Below are 19,950 nucleotides of genomic sequence, written 5' to 3' on the forward strand. Positions count from 1 at the left end.
AGGAGAGAACTAGAATCTGGGGCATTGGGGTGAGACTGAATGGATGGAAATGGGAGGACGCAGGTTAGGGATGGCAGAGAGGAGAAGCGAGTATTACAATAAACCCTCCTTTAATACGAAGCCAGGTTGGGGGGGTGAGGCTGCGGGAAAGAAACCCAATGCCCAAAAAAAAAGAAAGAAAGAAAGAATCCAGATGTGCTGGGTGGGAGGGGTGGGGGATTCCAGCCCCGCCTCCAGACAGCCGTCAGCCGGGCACCGAGGGGCTGATGTCCACAGTGAGATTGGTGTAGAGGGGTTGCAGCTCCTTGGAGAGCAGTCTGTAGTCCAGCAAGTCTGTGCCATTGGGCCGCCACTTGTGGCGGATCAGAGCCTGAAGGCCAGGACTGGCAGGAGGGGCAGTCGTGTGAGCCTCGGGCGTGGGGACAGGCCTAAGACTGGCTGCCCATCCCTGAACCTTCGCTCACCTCGGGGGGCTCTGCTCTTGGCTGGGGTCCGGCCCCTCCTCCAGCATGTGGTAGCGGCCAAACAGCAGGTGGGGCCGCAAGAGGGGCATCCCGCTTAGCTTCAGCCTTACAGGGGAGATGGCATGGACATGATGCCTGTCACCTCTGCTCTGGTCCCCATGACACAGCCAGCCCCTCAGGCCAGAGAAGCTCATGTCCCCTCTCAGTCCGGGGCAGCCCCCTTTCTGCCACACTGTGGAGGGACCTGCAGCTCCCTGCACTAGGACCCAGAGAAGCGCCCCCTACCTGGCAGCGATGTCATCGTCCTCACGACCCCAGCCCCAGTGTGTGCTGGGGAAGCCATTTATCCTCAGGTAGTGAATGGGCCGCAGGGCAAACACCCCTCCCAGGTAGCCTCGGTAGGGCAGCCTGGAGAGGCAGAGAGGGTTGGAAGGGCAGGGAGTTGCAGGCAATAGGCTCTGGCCCCTTTCTGACCAGGATCTCCCAGGTTCACTTTCTGGTGAAGCCATTCTCCACTCACCCCTGCGATAATCTCTCCCCTGACCCCTGGGATGTCTCCATGCCTGATCTTGGGGTAACCCTTCCCTTCACCCTTGAGATGGCCCCCATTGGACCCTGGGAGATCCCCTCCCTGAACCATCTGACAGGCCTAACTTGTGACTCCATCCGTGGCCCCTCCTTTCGCAAGCTCCCCTTCTCTGCCCTGTTACAGCCTCTCTGTCTACCGCGTTAAGGGCACCCTGATTGCCCCATTGATAACCACTCCCTCTCCCACTGGAAGAAGGCTCCTCGCCATCCACAAGGCCTTTCTCTAGGCCCGCTGTCCCCTCCCAGCCTGGACCCCAGAGATCAGGGCCTGGGCTGTGCAGATGGGCAGGCCAAGGGCCCGGGAAGGGCTGAGCCCGGCCAGCAGTCCCCCACAGGCAGTCCCTTCCCTCCGCCTACTTGTAGTTGAACTTGTCAATGGCCACCGCCACATGGGCAGGGAAGATGTCACAGATGTAGAGGTTGCGGTCGTCCTCTGGGAGTAGGTTCACGTCGTGGAAGAAGACACAGTCCCAGTCCTCATCCTGCATGGCCTCCCAGAAGCCCACATTGCGCAGCTTGCCCCGGTTGAAGGCAGTGCTGTTCACCTGCGGTAGATGGTGATGCTGGGCGCTGCGGTCACCTGTGGGCGGTAGGGTGCCCCCACCTGCCAGGCCTGTCCTGTCTCACCTCTTCGAATGCCATTCTCCTGCCTGGAACCCCCTTCTTATTCCCACAGGAGAGATGGAAAACCAGGATGTGGCCAAGAAGGTGCCGTTCAAAGGTTACCTGGGGAAACTTTCATGGATCCCCCCACCCCCGTCCTAGGCAGAGTCAGTATCTTCGGCCTCTCAGCTCTCCCTCCTGGGCCGTCCTCAAGGCTCTCGAGATGATCACCTTCAAGAGGCCATCAGAGGGAGGCAGTGGTCAGGCGTGGTTGTCTCAGTTTCTGTTCCTACTAGACAAAGACTAGGTCTGATGCCCAGGGTAGGGTCTGCCTCTCCTCCTCTTCTTCCTTCATCTTCTTTTTTTGGTCTTTTTTCTTTTTAGGGCTGTGCCTGTGGCATATGGAGGTTCCCAGGCTAGGGGCTGAATAGGAGCTGTAGCTGCTGGCCTATTTCACAGCCACAGCAATGCGGAACCCATGCCACATCTTCGACCTGCACCACAGCTCACAGCAATGCCGGATCCTTAACCCACTGAGCGAGGCTAGGGATTGAACTCACACCCTCGTGGATACTAGTTGGGTTCAATAACCACTGCGCCATGACAGGAACTCCTCATCATTATCTTCACCCCCACCTTAGTCATAGCCATGATCACTTATCACCGTGATGTGCAGCATCAGCATCACCACCATCATCACTACCATCTTCAACACCGTGGACAGAGTCACCCAACCTCCATCGTCACTACTGCCAACACCATCACATCATGACCATCATGACTGCCACCACTATCATCACCATCACCACCAACATGACCACCGCCACCACCATCACTGGTATTACCATCACCGTCATCACGGTCACAGTCACTACCACCATCACCTTCATCACGGTCACTGTCTTCACCCCCTTCAACACCGTCCACAGTCACTTAACCGCCGTCATCACTAGTTCCATCATCACCATCACCACCACCAGTACCTCCAACATCACCACTGTCGGCAGCAGCAGTATCATCTTAATCATCACCATCACTACCAGAATCATCGCCACCAAAACCATCCTCGCTACCACCATCAACCTAATCACCATCATCAGTATCACTATCACTTACTGAGCACCTATCACATGCCGGCCATTGGCTTCACTGCTTAACATTCATTAACTCAATGAGTCCTTGTCTCATGAAGGAGAAAGCAGGGGGACAGCACACAAGTTCCCAAGTTTACACCTAGTTATACCAAGTAGTAGTGTGATGAATGGATGAATGGGTGGAAGACTGGTCCCACTCTCAGACCACACAGGGAGAAATGGGTAAGGCCGAAATTTCAAATATGCATGTAACAGACCCCAAACCCAGTGCTTTAATTTACCTCTTAGGGTAAGAGCCCAACCAGACCAGCCCTGGTCCCAGAGAGACCCAGACTCAGTGGGAATGAGCCTTTCCCCTCACATAGCTCTTCAAGCTCATCTCAGATGCATCCAGTCTAGACTAAACCTACAGCCCTTGGCTCTGGCTTCTCCCAAGTTCTCCTTTTTTTTTTCCTTTGGTGGGGGCACACCTGTGGCATGTGTAAGTTCCCAGGCCAGGGATCGAACCCGTGCCACAGCAGTAACCCAAACCGCCACTGCGACCACACCGGATCTTTAACCCACTGGACTGTAAGGGGACTCCCCAAGTTCTTCCCGACTCATCAGTCCTGCGCCCCACCTCTTGATACCCTCTGGTCCAGACACTCAGCTCAGAGTGATGACTCCAGCTGTGACTCTCCAAGGCCAGGCCCAGACCCCTCTGCCCTCCTGGCCCTCCCCATTCTTGCCACACCTGGTTCACCACGTAGATGCCATAGTGCAGTTGCTGGCGCTGCAGGAAGGGGTGCAGGTGGAAGAGCAGATGCTGCAGGTGCCGGGCCTGCCCATAGTAGGGCACCACTACTGCGGTGTGGTGGTGTGTCCAGCAGTCGGGTGGCCAGTACTGGCCTCCCAGCTCCACCAGGGGGTTCTTTTCCACCACTTGCTCCATCGTCAGGTTCTCTGGGATCATCACCTTCAGGGGGCCATCTGAGAGAGGCAGGGACCAGCGGTGGTCAGGGACCTACTGCAGACACCCCACAACCCAGCTGTATTGGGTTAAATCATGTCCCCCACAAATTCACACCCACCCAGAACTTCAGTATGTGACCTTATTTAGAAAAAGGGTTTTTGGAGTTCCCGTCGTGGCTCAGTGGTTAGCGAATCCGACTAGGAACCATGAGGTTGTGGGTTTGATCCCTGCCCTTGCTCAGTGGGTTAACGATCCGGTGTTGCTGTGAGCTGTGGTGTAGGTCGCAGACACGGCTCGGATCCTGTGTTGCTGTGGCTCTGGCGTAGGCTGGCAGCTACAACTCCGATTAGACCCCTAGCCTGGGAACCTCCATATGCTGCGGGAGCGGCCCAAGAAATGGCAAAAAGACAAAAAAAAAAGGGGGTTTTGAGGATGTAATAGGTTAAAAATAGGGTCATCCTGGATTGGGGGGCCCTCAATCCAGTCACCAGGGTCCTTATAAGGCTGTGTGATGGCCCAGGGAGAAAGTGGCCATGGAGGCAGAAATCAGTGATCTTCCCACAAGCCAAGCAACGCCAAGGATTGCCAGCAACCACTGGGAGCTAGCACAGAGGACCGGGATGCTTCCAGAAGAAACTGACCCTTGACCATACCCTGACCTCGGACTTTTGGCCTCCAGAACTGAGGGAATAACCTGCTGCTGTTTCAAGCCCCCCAGTTCGTGGTACTTTGTCAGGGCAGCCCCAGGAAACCAACATACCAGGACAAAGGGCTCTGAGCTGCCCCCGCCAGCTCCAAACGTCCTGGCCTCCTGGTATTCCCGCCACCTCTTCACTCCCCTCTCTGATCCTCCCCTCATCTCTCCCTGGCTCTCACACCTCTCTCTTCCCTCCCTCAGCAAACTCATCACCTCCCGCTGCTCTCCTTCCTATGGGCTCTGATGATGCTCAATCAGCTTCCTGAGCTCCAAGCTGTCTCCTCCTGGGCGGTTCTCAGGCCGACCTCCTCAGCCTGTGAAGTGCCTCAGAGAGAGTTCCCTCTCTCCCTGGGGGCGCCACTGTCCATCACCCCCAGCTGCACCTCTTCTTTCTGCAGCAGAAAGACTGTCACAAGGCTATCTCTTGTCCAACAGTGCAGGGGACACCAGCACTCTCGACACGCTTCCTACTGAAAGGTGAGTCTGTCTCTACCCCTTAAACCTGGGTGAGCTTTTATGATTCTGATGAATGGATCAGGGCAGAAATGAAGAACGCTGTGTGGCTTTGGAGACTAGATCATAAAAGGCCATTTGGCTTCTGCTCTGTTTATGTGAAGACTTGCCATGCAAGCTCAGAGGCCATGCTGGGAGGAAGCCCAACTCGCCATAGGGCAAGACCCTAAGACCATATGAAGAGACTGAGGTGCCCGGCCAGCTCCTGGTTGCTTCTACCCCTGCTGTTCTTAACTCCAGCCTCAGTGTACTCCAAATACATGAAAAACCTGGACCACGGCTGCCCAGCTGGGATGGCCCTCAAATTCCTGACCCCCACACATTTTGAGAGTTAATGACTCTTTAAAGACACTAAGTTTGGGGGCATTTCATTTTGATGCAGCCACAGATAACCAGCACACTCTCCATCACCTCTGGCCACCAGGCCCACTGCCTTCTGCTCCCCAGTCCTTCCCCGCTCCTCAGGGATTACTGCCAGCTCCCCGAAGCCCAAGGTGGGGCTGGGGGCATAGGAGGCCCCCGCAAGCTTACTAATGTAGGGCGAGATGGCGGGGCAGTTAGGCAGATCCTCGTCGCTGAGGTCCATGGGGTGGATCTGGCTGAGGTTGGAGTACACGTCCCAGGAAGGGAGTCCGGCAGAGGCAACCTGAGCCAGGAAAGGCAGCCCCTCTGCTTCCTCTGGCTTGGCTTGTATTAGGAAGCGCAGGAAGGAGGTGAAGCCCTGGCCGCGGTGGTTCTGGTAGAGGAACATTCCCACCAACAGCAGCTGCACCCCCAGAAATAACAACAGGAGCCCCCTCTGCTGTTCCATTCTGGGAAAGGAAATAGAAGGTCATTCCTCTCACCTCACAAACCCCTCACTCTTGCCCAGAGAGGGTGGGGGGCTCCGTCCACTCTCCCTGCCCATCATTCCCTGACTGAGTCAGCATTCTCTGCAGAGGGGAGACCGGAGCGAGAGGCTTGCCCAGGCCGCTCAAGGTTCAATTTTTCCAGTTTTACCATTGTTGTTGTTGTTTTTGTCTACCTGATTCCTTACTGAGAGACAGTAGTAAAATGTTAGTGCTTCTGGAACGTGCCGATTTCTTCTTGTCATCCCCTAACTTTAGTTTTATTTGGGGGAGGACTATGTTGTTAGGTGCATCTGAGTTTAGAACTGTTCTGGCATCCTGGTTATTCCTTTTGAATTTGTGATATGACACTTTATTACTGACAGTGCTTTTGGATTCAGTATCTGTTTTGTTTAGTGGTTGATGTGGCTGAACTTAGATTTCTTTGAGTTATTTTCCTGGTTTATCTTTTTCCTCCCTTTTACTTTCATACTTCCTAGTCTTTATTCGTTAGATGTGGGTCTCATGCATACAGCATATAACATTTTTTTTTTCTTAACTCTTCTGGTGATGAGATAATTTCCCTGGTTCCTATTTCTTCCATGGCAATTTTTTTTTTTTTTTTTTTTTACTTTTTAGGGCCCCACTTGTGGCATACGGAGGTTCCCAGGATAGGGGCTGAATCGGAGCTGCAGCTGACGGCCCACACCACAGCCACAGCAACGCCAGATCCAAGCCAAGTTTGCAACCTACACCACAGGTCACGGCAACACCAGGGATCAAACCCCACAACCTCATGGTTCCTAGTCGGATTCGTTTCCATTGAGCCATGATGGGACCTCCGTGGCAAATCTTTTTTAAAATTGTATTTCTTAACAATTTCTGCCTACCTAAACCAACACCAAGCTTTTAAGGTTTTATTGACTAATACAGTTGACAAGGGGAGTCCTGACGTTAATTAAACATTTCCCTTGGTGCTGGTCCATTTCATCCTCAAAGCCACCCTCTAATATCTCAGAAAAGGATGCTGAGGCCTGAGGCCACTCAGATGTGAGAAAAGATCATGAATTTGATCCAGTCTCATGTGTGTGTCTTCAAGGAGTCCTTGCCTGACTGAGGGTGTCTTGGGGGGGCGGGGATGGGAGAAGTCAGGGAACACTTCCCCAAAAAGGTAGCATCTGGTTAGGTCCTGAAAGATGAGAAGGTATTTTCGACGTGGGGGAAGGGCGTTCTGGGCAGGCAGATGGAGGCGCCACAGAGCACGGTGTGCTGGAGTAAATGGTAGCTAACATCTAAGAAGGCTTATGGGGACCAAGAGCTGTTCTGAGCACTCAACACGTACCTCATCTCAACCTCGGCACCACTGACATTTTGGGCAGGCCTGTTCTTTGCTGTGGGGTAGAGATTTAGTAATATTGCTAGCTGCTATCTACTGGATGCCAGTGTCCCTGACCCCCATGGTGACAACCCTAACCTTTCCAGAAGCCCCTAACACCAACTCAGTCTTTCCCCCAATACACCAACACATGAAACTTTTTTTTTTTTTTTTTTTTTTTTTTTTTTGCTTTTTAGGGCTGCACCTGCCACATATGGAGGTTCCCAGGCTAGGGGTCCAATCGGAGCTACAACTGCCAGCCTACGCACAGCCACAGCAACCTGGATCCAAGCCGAGTTTGCAACCTACACCAAGGCTTATGGCAACGCTGGATCCTTAACCCACTGAGCGAGGCCAGGATCAAACCTGAAACCTCATGATTCCTAGTCAGATTCATTTCCACTGTGCCACGATGGGAACTCCAACATATGAAACTAAATGTTTGCAAAGCATCCATGAGAAACCTCTGTTCAGACTGTGCCAGTTCGCGGATGAACATGGCCACTAAGGACTAGAGGAACTGGTCCCATTTTCAAACACTGCCAATTACTGCTGCTGCAGGGAAGTGACATAAGGAACCAGAACACTGTCCTCCACTCTATTCACAGCACTTCCCAAGCGCCAAGCACTGTTCTTACACATTTATTACATATGTCAAATGATTTAGTTCTTCCAAAGCAACTGCTATTATTACCCCCATTGAACAGGGGACGCATAGAAAGGTTAAGTCACTTACTCAAGGTTACACAACTAGGTAAGTGGTACACAGAGTCATCAGGGACTTTTCCATCCTCTTTTTTTTTAAATTCATGCCCAGCTTAAGACAACCCTTTTTTTTCTTACTAAGGTCTCACTCAAAAATATGTGCAGGGTGTGGAGATGTGCTTAAATACTTTGAGAAACTTTCAAAGCAGGAGAATAAAACCAACCCCTAAACACTAAATATGTCTACTAGTTTAGGGGTAGAAAACCAAGACACAGCAGAATACCACTTAAGCCAGGGCTCCTTAGCCTCAGCACTACTGTTTTTTTTCCTTTTTTAGGGCCGTACCAGCAGCATATGGAGGTTCCCAGGCTAGGGGTCCAATCGGAGCTGTAGCCGCCGGCCTACACCACAGCCACATCAACTCCAGATCCTCCTTAACCCACTGAGTGAGGCCAGGGATCCAACCTGCATCCTCATGGATATTAGTTGACTAATTGAGTTCATTACTGCTGAGCCACAATGGGAATTCTTTTTTTTTTTTTTTTTTTTGGTCTTTTTGCCTTTTCTAGGGCCGCCCCGTGGCCTATAGAGGTTCCCAGGCTAGGGGTCTAATCAGAGCTGTAGCTGCCACAGCCACAGCAACTCCAGATCCTTAACCCACTGAGCGAGGCCAGGGATCGAACCCACCACCTCATGGTTCCTAGTTGGATTCGTTTCCGATGAGCCACAACGGGAACTCGACAGCACTATTGTTGTTTGGGGCTGGATGACTGTGCTGCAGGAGTCAGTACAAGGTATACTGACCGACATCCCTGGCCTGTCTGCCAGACACCAATCACACTCTTCCCCTTGCACCCCAGCTGTGACAACCAAAAGTATCTCTAGGCACTGCCAAGTGTTCTCCGGGGGACAACCTCCCCCCACCCCGAGAACTGCCTCAGACTATGTGTCAGTTTGCTGAGATTTTAAAATCCCCAACTCGGCTTGCTTCCAAAGAAAACTTAGGCCTGGCCCAGAAAAGGCAGCCATGCCTGATTAGGAGAATTAAATGAGATGGAAATGGTAAAAGCTTATGGTTTGGGCAATAACACTTTCCTGTTAATGCATTTATTTTCAAACACTCTGGGAAGGGGGTCCTATTATTAATACCCCCATTTACAGATGAGAAACTTGAGATGCTGCAAGGAAAGTACAGAGCCTGATGACTGGCACATGCTGAAGCACTTATTAAATGTTTTTGTCGTCGCCTGCACCCCCCATGCCCTGGTTAGCAGCACCTGTATCCTCTGGGCTCCTGTCGTCCCTTATATCTGGACTCTCCACATCCAGCTTTGTGATCCCTCTCTCCTCAACCAGGCTTGATACACCTGCATCCTAGAGGACAGAACCTGGCACACAGGAAGCCTCAAGAGACAATTAACGAACAAATGAGCCCCATGACCAGGATTCAACCAACAGGTTCTGACACCCAAATGCCCCGTATCACCACCCCTCAAGGGCTTCACAGGGTAGAGACAAAAGGATCTCAGAACATGCAGAAGAGGGAGCAGTTTGGGCTTTGGAAGGAGCCCGAGGGCTTGCACCTGAGGCACAAGGCTCCGGCTGACTTCTTGGGAAGGTGCTCCGTTTTTTGGTTTAGGAGGCTTGTGCCCCAAGGAACCCCCGTCCTCATGTATCTCACCTACCCTCCATCCCGAGCTCTGTCATTGACAGCACCAGGCAGGAGATGTGCGCATTTGTCACTGACCCACGCATGCGTATAACTGCTCACCGCGTTCATGCCCCGAGCCCCGTGCACGCGCAGAGAACCACAAACCGCTACCCATCAGATCCGAGCACAGCTAACGCCCCCAGCCCCCACGGAGTGGCCCTCGGCCTGGGAGCACACCCACGTCTGCGGGGGCGCGCGCAGGAGCCCAAACGGTATCGCCCAGCGATGCGGGCCAATCCTTGGAATCAATCCAGCGCCCTTGCTGCCTCTCCCTTTAGCATCCGCATCCCCTTCTCGTCCCACTCCAACCACAAACTCTATCATACTCCCACAAGGGCAGAAAACCTGAAAAACATCCATCTTTGGAATAAACTCAGGGCGCAGAGCCGGGAAGCACCCAGAAATTACACGCCGCACCTGCTCACGCGCAAGCGCACCCGGGAATCGAACTGGGGAGGCATGGAGCCCTCTGGGAGCCGTAGGCGGAGCGAGAGACGTCGCCGTGAGGACCGCAGGGAGTTGTAGGCCCCGCTTGCCCGACCACAGTAAGCGAGGAAAGCAGCCGCAGGGACACCTGGGAGTCGTTGGCCGGCAGACCCAAAGCCTTCTGGGAGTGGTAGTTCTTTCAACCCGCTTCCGCGTTTTCTCGCGCCTACACCTCCCCGCGCGCGTTCTGCTCAGGTGAGTGCCTCCTCCCGCGGCCGGCCCAACCCGGGCCCTTTGCCGCACTGCGCTGGGGGAGTCGATAGCCTCCATATCTCTCCCCCACGCATTTGACATGCGTCCCTGGGGAGCTGGCACGCCCCTCCGTGATCCCCTAACGCCTATATATATCCCCGCGGCCCTCCGGGCTGGAGAGCCCTACGCAGCCCGTGTCCCCGCATTGCACTCTGCTGGCCAGGTCTGACTCCTTGTTCCCAACCCCAAAATGGGTGCGGTGCGAGTGCACCCTCTTCTGTCCTGATTACAACCTAGAATGGTCAGGGCTGGCCTGGGTGATGATGGGACAGACATCAAAGCCTAGAGGAGGCGCCAGACCCAGCCCAGAGTTCCAGAAAGACTTCCAGGGCAAAGGACCTCTAATCTACCATGCTCAAACCAAATTTCAGATTCTCTGCTCTAACCTTACCCTTCTCACAATATTTCCCCATTCTTCCCTAACCCCCACCTCCTTGCTAAGAAATGGCCTCACTATCCTTCCAAACGCTTAAGCCAAAACAAAAACTTGGACTTATCCCGAGTCCTCTGTTTCTCTCATCCACTGCCCTCCCCCAAGACTTTTAAGAATCCCATCTGCTTTGTCTCCGGAAGAGATCCAGAACTGGACCTCTTCTCCCACTGTCTCCACTCTGCTTCGAGCTCTCGCTGCTGCTTACCTGGAGCTGCTGGAGCCTCCTCACTGGTCTGCCCATGCCGGTCAGCCCTTGCCGCGCTTCGCCCTCTATTCGCACGCAGACCAAGGGATCCTGTGAAAATATAAAGTAGATCCTGGCTTCTCCTGTGCTGGCTGAAGACTGTTCCAAATAACGGGTTTACTCTGGGCGCCTCGGGCGGCAAGGACTCCACCGTGCTGGCGCACGTGCTGCGCGAGCTGGCCCCGCGCCTGGGCATCTCGCTGCGCCTCGTGGCCGTGGACGAAGGCATCGGCGGCTACCGGGACGCGGCGCTGGCGGCCGTGCGGCGGCAGGCGGCGCGCTGGGAGCTCCCGCTCACCGTCGTGGCCTACGCAGACCTCTTCGGGGGCTGGACGATGGACGCCGTGGCCCGCAGCACGGCCGGTTCCGGCCGCAGCCGCGCCTGCTGCACCTTCTGCGGGGTCCTGAGGCGCCGGGCTCTGGAGGAAGGGGCGCGCCTCGTGGGAGCCACGCACGTCGTGACGGGTGAGCGCAGGCGCAACGCCTAAAGGACGGCGTGGGAGGGAACGTGTGCATGCGCGGGCGAGGGGCAGGCACAGTAAGGGGCCTGGGGCGCGCACAGTAAGGGGCCTGGGGCGCATGCCCAGGAAGTGGTATCGCCGCCTGTACGTTTTAATTGAAGCGTCTCAGGAAGAAGTGGCTCTCCACGCCCACGGAAGATTTGTGAGCGTAGTGTGTACGTGTCCAATGGGCGGTCATGGCAAGCTTTTGAGTCACTGCCATCATCTTGGTGTACACACACACACACACACAGGCAAACGGGGCTGGGGAGTTGGTACTCTATAGGGGCTAGGGCCATGGTTGTCTGCCCTTTTTTTTAAAATGACATTCTTTGTATCCCTTTTCACAAAAGGAGGGGTGTAAGGGGGTGTCTCCCATCACAAGCCATCTATAGCCTGTGAGTTCCCGTTGTGGTTCAGCAGGTCAAGAACCCGACTAATACCCATGAGGATGAGGTTCGAACCCTGGCCTTGCTCAGTGGGTTAAGCGTTCTAGCAGTCTCTGGCAAAAGTCACATGTGAATGGGATCTGGCTTGCCGTGGCTGTGGCATAGGCGCGGCAGCTGCAGTTCCAATTCTGCCCCTAGCCGGGGAACTTACCTATGTCTCAGGTTTGGCGAAAGAAAGAGAGGGAGGGAGAAAGGAAAGAAAGAAAGAAGGAAGGAGGGAAGGAAGGGGAGGAGGAGGAGGAAGAAAGGAAGGAGCCATCCATTGTCTGAAACACAATTGTGTCTTTTAACTCCTTTTCTCTACTGGCTTCTCTTCTCTGATAACTCTCTTATTCTGCCCCAATTATTACTTCAACTAATAATCATTGACCAATTATTGTGTACCAGATGCAAGCCATGTAGCCCAGAACAAACCCCCTAACCTCTGTTTCCTTTTTTACATAATAGGGATATTAATAATATCTAGGACCTAGAGTTATTGGGAAGTTGGGTGGATCACGGGAATTACATGCAAAGCACTTAGACAAGACACTGAAACGGTAAATGTTTCATGGCAACCATGTAAGTTTTTGCCATTATGAAGCTGCACAAGGCAGTCTCTGCTCCTGCCCGTTTCTCACATGCATAATTATAACCTAGTAAGTACTACTAAGAAAAATTATACAGGAGGGCCTAGTGAAAGGGTGGCTAGGTTGAAGGATAAAGAGGGAATTAGTGTTCTGAGCAGAGGAAACAGTGTGTGCAAAGGCCCTGAGGAGGGGAAGTAAGGCCCATTTGAGAAGCCCTAAGACCAGGCTCAAGTATGACAAGCTGCAGAATAAGTAGAGATTTAGCTTCCATTTTACCGTGACTGTTGTGTAAATATGCACTTATATATATATACACGTAATAAATATTGTAACTTACTAGATGTATATCATCATATGAAGAGATAATTACCCTTTTATTCTTAATATATATAATGTGTTGCATTTGGCCTTTTTCTCTAAAGGACCGCACCCAGGGCATATGGACATTCCCTGGCTAGGGGTCAAATCCGAGCTACAGCTGCCAGCCTACACAGCAACAGGCTAGGGGTCAAGTCAGAGCTATAGCCAGGGCAACAGCAATGCCCGATCAGAGCCGCATCTGTGGCCTACACCACAGCTCACGGCAACGCAGGGATCCTTCACCCACTGAGCGAGGCCAGGGATGGAACCCACAACCTCATGGTTCCTAGTCAGAGTCGTTTCCGCTGCACCACGATGGGAAAGCCCTCCCTCATCTTTCCAAACACCGTCATCTGCGTTCCCAGAGGCATTTGCATCAACAGCCCACTTGAGGATCTCAATCAAATGCTGTTTTGACTTCTGCCCAGTCTGAAGTACGCTTTTTTTTCCCCCCCTAGGGTCACACCTGCGGGATATGGAGGTTCCCGGGCTAGGTGTCAAATCGGAGCTGTAGCCACTGGCCTACATCACAGCCACAGCAATTCAGGATCTGAGTCGCGTCTGCGACCCACACCACAGCCCATGGCATGCCGGATCCCTAACCCACTGAGCGAGGCCAGGGGTCGAACCTGCAACCTCATGGTTACCAGTCGGCTTCATTTCCGCTGAGCCACAACAGGAACTCCTGAAGTACACTTTTGACTGAGACTGAAATGATTTTTGTAGCATTAAGTGCTTTCCCTCCCTATATGAAAGGGCACCTAGCGCGGTTCGCAATAAGTGGGGGGCAAATGAGGACACCCCAGTTGCTCCGAGCTGTTCTCTCCTCCTGCGGACCCTGCGGGCCCCAGCGCTCCCTCCTGACCCGCTCCCGTCTCTCCCCCCTCCCCCCCAGGACACAACGCCGACGACATGGCCGAGATGGTGCTCATGAACTTCCTGCGGGGCGACGCGGGCCGCCTGGCGCGGGGCGGGGGCCTGGGCTCGCCCGGCGAGGGGGGCGCCCTGCCGCGCTGCCGCCCGCTGCAGCTGGCCTCGCAGAAGGAGGTGGTGCTGTACGCGCACTTCCGCCGCCTCGACTACTTCTCCGAGGAGTGCGTGTACGCGCCTGAGGCCTTCCGCGGCCACGCGCGCGACCTGCTCAAGCAGCTGGAGGCGGCGCGGCCGTCGGCGGTGCTGGACCTCGTGCACTCGGCCGAGCGCCTGGCGCTGGCCCCGGCCGCGCGGCCCCCGCCCCCCGGCGCCTGCAGCCGCTGCGGGGCGCTGGCCAGCCGCGCGCTCTGCCAGGCCTGCGCCCTCCTGGACGGCCTGAACCGCGGCCGGCCCCGCCTGGCCATCGGCAAGGGCCGCCGGGGGCTGGACGAGGAGGGCCCGCCGGGGGCGCCGCCGCGGGAGCCGTCCGGGCGCCCGGCCTCCGAGCGCGCCCCCGCCTTCTAGAGACGCCCGCCCGCCCGATCTGCGCTGCGATCCGAGGGACGTGGCGATCCGACGCCGTGGCGATGAGACTGTGAAGAAACCCGAGTCACCCTCGGCCGGGCTGCGCGTGAGCTTGGGAGTGGGCCGGGATGCTGTTACCTGGGACACTGAGGAAGCTGGGGCTCCGGGTGCCTGGGGCTGGGGAGGAGGGACGGGGGCCTGGGGTTGCCCCTGGGTCTCAGACAGGAGAGGACTCAACGACTTTCGACTCCGGAGCGAGTGGAAATGAGGGGGCCGCTTGCCGGCACCTCTGCGGGGTGCTGGGCCTGCTCAGGCAGTCCTAGTCCTTCTTGAGCGCCTACTGTGTGCCTGATGGTCCATGTTTGCTTGCAGTCGGATAAGTAAGCCCACGTGACTTCATGTCAATTACAGTAACCATGACAATTCTGTGCGAGTACTCCTCATGCTGCGGGCGCTGCACCATCTCATCTGCGCCAGGATCTCATTGCCTGTAGCCTGAGATCCATAACTGGCCTGAGGTCACCTCGCTGGAGAGAGACCCAGCTGGGGGCGGTGGACGTGCCTTGGCCCTCTTCTTACCCATTTTAGACTCTGTTATGTGTGGTCACTGGAGCACCTAGGTGAGAATGGCACCTTCCCAGAACCAGCATCCAGGAAGTAGCTCTGACTCCACTTGGGCGTCCTGGGGTGGAGAAGGTGCAAGGATGCACAGACCTTCTGCGTCCTCACAACCATAAGAGGCGTGTTGGGGAGAGGGCGACTCAGGGACACTCAGGTGCCAGTTGTTGCATGCCCTGCCTCCTCGCCAGACCCTAGCATTGGGGGAGAGGGATTGTGCTCAGACTCCAGGGTCCCCAGGATATGGATGTCAGGTGTCTGGGTCAGCACTTGGGATGGACAGAGGGAACCAGAGCTCAGAACAGTATGACAGGAGTTCCTGTTGTGGCTCAGTGAAAACGAATCCAACTAGGAACCATGAGGACATGGATTTGATCCCTGGCCTTGTTCAGCTGGTTAAGGATCCGGCGTTGCTGTGGCTGTGGTGTAGGCTGGCAGCTGTAGCTCCGATTTGACCCCTAGCCTGGGAACCTCCATATGCCTCAGGTGTGACCCTAAAAAGCCCCCCCAAAAAAAGTGTGACACCAGGAGGATACTTATTGCCATCCCCCAATGTCCTGCTTGTCCAGATGCCAGAGGTCCTGGCACCTTTGTTACTCATGAAGCAGTCATAGGTGGAGGTCCTCAAAAGGAAGTGGAAATGGCCCAAAGTCCTTGGTCCTCTTTTGCAGTATTTTTGTTTGTTTGTTTGGGGGGAGGGGTTGGCCACGCCCATGGCATGCAAAAGTTCCTGGGCCAGGGATTGAACCTGTGCCACAGCAGCAACCCCAGCCACAGCAGTGATAATGCTGGACCTTAACACACTGAACCACCAGGGAACTCCTCTTGTAGCTTTTGACCTGGTCTGTTTGTGGGCATAGGAGGATCATGGTCTATGTGGCTCCTTCCATAAATTAGATGCAGCCTCTTCTAGAATAAACCTAGAAATTTCCAGATGAGAGAAGGTCCAAGCGTGAGGAAGCCCTTTGTCCTACACAGTGTCCCCAGTTCTCATCCCTGCAGATCCTGCCCTTCATGCTTCTCCAAGTTGTACCCCAACGTGAAGACCAAGGACCCTACATAAAGTCTCACATGTTGCAGGAGTTCCGGTCGTGGCGCAGTGGTTAACGAATCCGACTAGGAACTATGAGGTTGCAGGTTTGATCCCTGGCCTTGCTCAGTGGGTTACGGATCTGGCATTGCCATGAGCTATGGTGTAGGTCGTAGATGTGGCTCAGATCCCACGTTGCTGTGGCTCTGGTGTAGGCCGGTGACTGCAGCTCCTATTGGACCCCTAGCCTGGGAATCTCCATGTGCCATGGGAGCAGCCCTAGAAAAGGAAAAACAAAACAAACAAACAAACAAAAAGTCGCGTGTTGCAGCCCACTTGCCACTCACAGCAGGGGAAGTGGCAGCAACTTGGGCTTGGATGGGGCAAGTCTGGGACCCCCTGACTCCACCCGATCAGTTCCTTCTTTCTGGAGATCAGGGGCAGCTGCAGAGGCAGGAGGCATCTGGACTCTCTCTGGACTCGGCTGCCCCAGTCCGACCTCATTCAGAAGCTCCCTTTCTCCCCCAAGAGAAGCCCTGGTGTCTTCTCACCCCAAGTGGCTTCTTCCATCCCACTCTCCACTCACTGCCTCTCCCACGTGTCCATTCTCATCCCCCTCGGAAAATGGATGGAGTGTGGTCTCGCTCTGCTCTCTTACATCTCTTGGACCACTCGTTCGGAGCAGGAGGGCGTGGGGGCCAGGACCTACCTGAAACAGAATCTTCTCTCTACTCCGTCTCTAAGCCCTGGTCTGATCACACAAGAAGCCTCAAGAAGGGATGGCTGAACTCAGACGCATCTGCAAGCGCCCCCTAGTGACCAGAGTCTGAAACGGAGAACTGGGGTGCTGGCTCCAGCCCCAGGAGTGAGTGTGATGTTTGCAGGTTTCTGGTGTCAATTTGAGTGCAGAAAGCCACCGGACTTGTTTGTGGGTCTGAGCCCATTCTCAAGTTTCCCAGGAGCCCTGCACTCCCACTTTCAGAATAAGTTCTAACTACCATACAATTCCTCCAGCCCCAGAAAGCCTCTCCTCTGGATGGCATCTATCATATCAAATCTACCCCCACTGCTACTTTTTCTTGACTCTGCCTGGCTTTCTCTGTCCTTCATGAAAAGTCTCCGTGCTGTGGTCCACTGGGGCCACCAGATCCTTTCCCTCATCTGACTGCTTACCCTTCATGGAGAATGAAGGAAGATTTGGAATTTATTTCTGTGACCCATCAGCTTAACCAGACTTCTGATACTTCAGTCCTTTCTTTGAGCTGAATCAGGACGTGGCAGAGCACCAAGCACAGAAAATGACCGTAAGACATGGTCTTGGTTATCCAGAGCTCCATGATAGCATGAGGAAGGGATTAAAAGTAACAGCACAATATCAACCGACTGGAAACTGATGGGAGGAAGAGGAGGAATCAGACACAAAGGTTTTCTGCAGGGGGTGAGGGGGAAGGAATCCAGTGGCTTGTGAGAAATGCAGTTTCTGAGGTTAAATCCCCTCTTCTCAAGGATGAGGTTTTCAGGGGGAGAATAAGGAGGAGCTTGGCAGTTCTCTGACCAGCTCCTCTGTCCTGTAGGACAGAATCTCACCGACCCCCTTCCCCAGCCCTCTTTCCGCGGCATCTGAGACAGGTCCGGGATCTGCCCCTAGGGGGCGCTCCACCCACCGTACCCGACCTGGGGAGCACCTCACAGAGGGGTTGACGCTGTCCATGGTTCTGGAGCATAGCGGGGCTCTGCGTTCAGGAAATCTTCAACTCTGCCAAAGATCCCACCCCTCAGGCACAAGGTCTCCAGCCATAGGCCAGAAGGACACCTAAGTTGGAGGGACATCAGAAAGGCTTTCTTGTGCACATTTCATTGACCTGCTTTCTCTCATACACGTGAACAGTTATTTCTTAACGTGCTGTACAAATAATTGAAGATTCATTAGCAGTATAACTATAGAGCAATGCTGCCAGTCCCCTTCAGACAAATTTTTTAAAAAAATTCAGAATTAGAATTATGTGGAAAAGTGAAATTCAAGCACTATTATTGGTTTATAATAATTTTAATAAGGTGAAAATATCTAGTCCCTTAAATGAAACTGGGGGGAGGGGAAATGTGCATTACTAAAGATAGTGATGAAATGGTTTTGGTGAACTTAAAAAGTTAATTTAGTAAATGTAACATAATCAGATAGAAAGCAACAATAAGATTGGCTCAATTATCTATATATCGGTGTTCTGCTTGCAGGATTGCCTACATAAAATGCCATACCACATGCCATTCTGTATGTGTCTGTGTATGCATCTTAGAAAATAAAACATTTTTAAAATTAAAAAAGAAAGGCTTTCTCTTAAAGTTAATGTTGGCATAGTATCTAATTTTGTCTCCTTTGACCTCTTTATCCTTATAATTTAGATGCATATATTGTAAAGAGTATATACTTGGAATAATAACTCTGTTTTTAACTGAAGCATTTATCCAACTTTTTTTAAATGTCTTTCTAGGCCCCACCGTGCCATATGGAAGTTCCCAGGTTGGGGTCAAATTGGAGCTGCAGCTTCCAGCTATACCAAAGCCACAAGCAACCCAGGATTAAAGCTGCATCTGCAACCTACACCACAGCTCAGCACAACGCTGGATCTTTAACCCACTGAGCAAGGCCAGGGAGCCAACCCGAATCCTCATGGATACTAGTTGGGTTCTTAACCCGCTGAGCCACAATGGATGCTCCCATTTATCCAATTTTATTCAATGTAAATATCCCATATTATTTTATTTTCCATATGTGTTGAAAAAGAAAAAAATTTTAAATTAAAAATTAAACAATAAAATTATCATTATGGAGTATAGATTATGAAGTGATATTTCAAGATAGTATTTGCTTTCTTCTGTTCTGGCATGGTTGCTGCTTGCTAAATTGGTCAATTAAGCATCTCTTCTTTGGTTTTGGGGTTTTTTGAGGTTTTTTGTTTGTTTGTTTGTTTTTATGGCCACAACTATGGCATGTAGAGGCTTCGGGGTCAGGTATCAAACCCAAACTACAGCAGTGACTGCCAGATCCTTTACCTGCTAAGCCACCGGGGAACTCCAAGATGTTCTTATTTGGAAGGAAATTTGTCTTTTTTCTCTGGTGGCTGTTCAGATTTTCTGTCTTTGATTTTCTTTGACTCAACTTTAGACTGATACAAACTCAAGCCACAAATGATCCCCTACGAAACTTCCCACTTTAGGCAGGGCCAGAGTTCTGACTTTGATTTCCACGACCACACGTGGCCAAAGAGCCAAAGCTCCCATGGTCAGTAGGGGCCATAGGGGGCTTTAGAATTTTGGCTTAAATATTCTGCCTAATTCTCTGGGTGCAGGCTTTTCCCCAAATTTTGGCCTACTGAATTCTTATTTTATTTTCAGGTATTCTATTCTTTTTTTTTTTTTTTTTTTCTGTGCCCATGGCGCACAGAAGTTCCCAGGCAAGGGCTTGAACCCACACCATAGCAGCAACCTAAGGCACAGCAGTGACAATGCCAGATCCTTAACCATGAGGCCACCAGGGTACTCCCAGGTAGTCTATAGTTTTAAAATGAGGGGTTGAATTCTTTTCTATTCATTTTCCCCCCAAGGAATTATTTTTCAGCACAAGGTTTGATCAGATTGATCTAACCTGCAATTACCAAAACAAGAGTCACAACTCAATGCCTTACTGTACTGAAGATGGGGACCCAGTCGTGAAGGGTGGCAATCAGCATCCTCCGAGTACCACACTGAAAGTGTCTACATCTTTGCTCACAGCCATTTTCTAACGTTTAAGAAATAACACATCCAGGCTCGGGTACGTGTTTTGTGTTGGGGTGCGGCAGGGGGCACTCACCTAGGCCTGTTGTACTTGTGATCAGCCCCACAGACATTTCCCCAACCAGAGTCAAGGACGTAGCCAGACTGGCCCCTGTGGTTCTTGTCATGATTGCAAGACACCCTTTAGCAAAAATCATCTGGGAACTTCAAAAAACAAGGCTCACGACTCACAAGTCCTAGAAGATACACAGCATACCCACGGGGCAAG

General features: G+C 52.9%; 2 protein-coding genes and 1 non-coding gene across 8 annotated transcripts; 2 read left to right on the top strand and 1 right to left on the bottom strand.

Moving 5' to 3' along the window:
• Positions 1-93: 93 nt before the first annotated feature.
• On the bottom strand, positions 94-11,405 carry LOC100514465 (beta-1,4-galactosyltransferase 3). Of its 6 annotated transcripts, none has more exons than XM_013995129.3 (7): positions 9,948-10,090; positions 5,443-5,723; positions 3,483-3,718; positions 1,410-1,597; positions 750-872; positions 465-569; positions 94-383 (listed from the first exon to the last, which is right to left on the bottom strand). In XM_013995129.3, exons 1-7 carry the CDS (start codon positions 9,989-9,991, stop codon positions 245-247), a joined length of 1,116 nt encoding a protein of 371 aa, XP_013850583.3. In that variant the 5' UTR covers positions 9,992-10,090; the 3' UTR covers positions 94-244. The 6 variants fall into 6 exon arrangements, with proteins under 6 accessions (XP_013850583.3, XP_084817909.1, XP_020950588.1 ...); XM_084961783.1 differs by lacking the exon at positions 9,948-10,090 and adding an exon at positions 9,505-9,750; XM_021094929.2 differs by lacking the exons at positions 5,443-5,723; positions 9,948-10,090 and adding an exon at positions 10,907-11,405.
• Positions 10,171-18,234, top strand: LOC100516084 (cytoplasmic tRNA 2-thiolation protein 1). Its single transcript, XM_021094932.2, has 2 exons — positions 10,171-11,410; positions 13,719-18,234. The coding sequence occupies exons 1-2, from the start codon at positions 11,281-11,283 to the stop codon at positions 14,258-14,260; spliced, it is 672 nt and encodes a 223-aa protein (XP_020950591.1). The 5' UTR covers positions 10,171-11,280; the 3' UTR covers positions 14,261-18,234.
• On the top strand, positions 17,754-17,882 carry LOC146402426 (small nucleolar RNA SNORA19). The gene has a single exon (XR_014808743.1). It is a non-coding gene; the product is annotated as a small nucleolar RNA SNORA19 (small nucleolar RNA).
• Positions 18,235-19,950: the final 1,716 nt, after the last annotated feature.

The sequence above is a fragment of the Sus scrofa genome, chromosome 6 (genome assembly GCF_054392235.1).
Source record: "Sus scrofa isolate SSC_HxYL_T2T_F1_AM1 chromosome 6, Sscrofa_HxYL_maternal_Yorkshire_Landrace_v2.0, whole genome shotgun sequence".
NCBI lineage: Eukaryota > Metazoa > Chordata > Mammalia > Artiodactyla > Suidae > Sus > Sus scrofa.

Excerpts from the sequence above, each read along its gene's own strand:
- LOC100514465 (XM_084961783.1), bottom strand. The coding sequence starts at position 9,599 with ATGAACGCGGTGAGCAGTTATACGCATGCGTGGGTCAGTGACAAATGC. Across the intron at positions 3,719-5,442 it reads CGCCATCTCGCCCTACATTA|ATGGCCCCCTGAAGGTGATG; the intron begins GTAAGCTTGCGG and ends TGCCTCTCTCAG. Across the intron at positions 1,598-3,482 it reads GCATCTACGTGGTGAACCAG|GTGAACAGCACTGCCTTCAA; the intron begins GTGTGGCAAGAA and ends CATCTACCGCAG.
- LOC100516084 (XM_021094932.2), top strand. The coding sequence starts at position 11,281 with ATGGACGCCGTGGCCCGCAGCACGGCCGGTTCCGGCCGCAGCCGCGCC. Across the intron at positions 11,411-13,718 it reads AGCCACGCACGTCGTGACGG|GACACAACGCCGACGACATG; the intron begins GTGAGCGCAGGC and ends CCTCCCCCCCAG.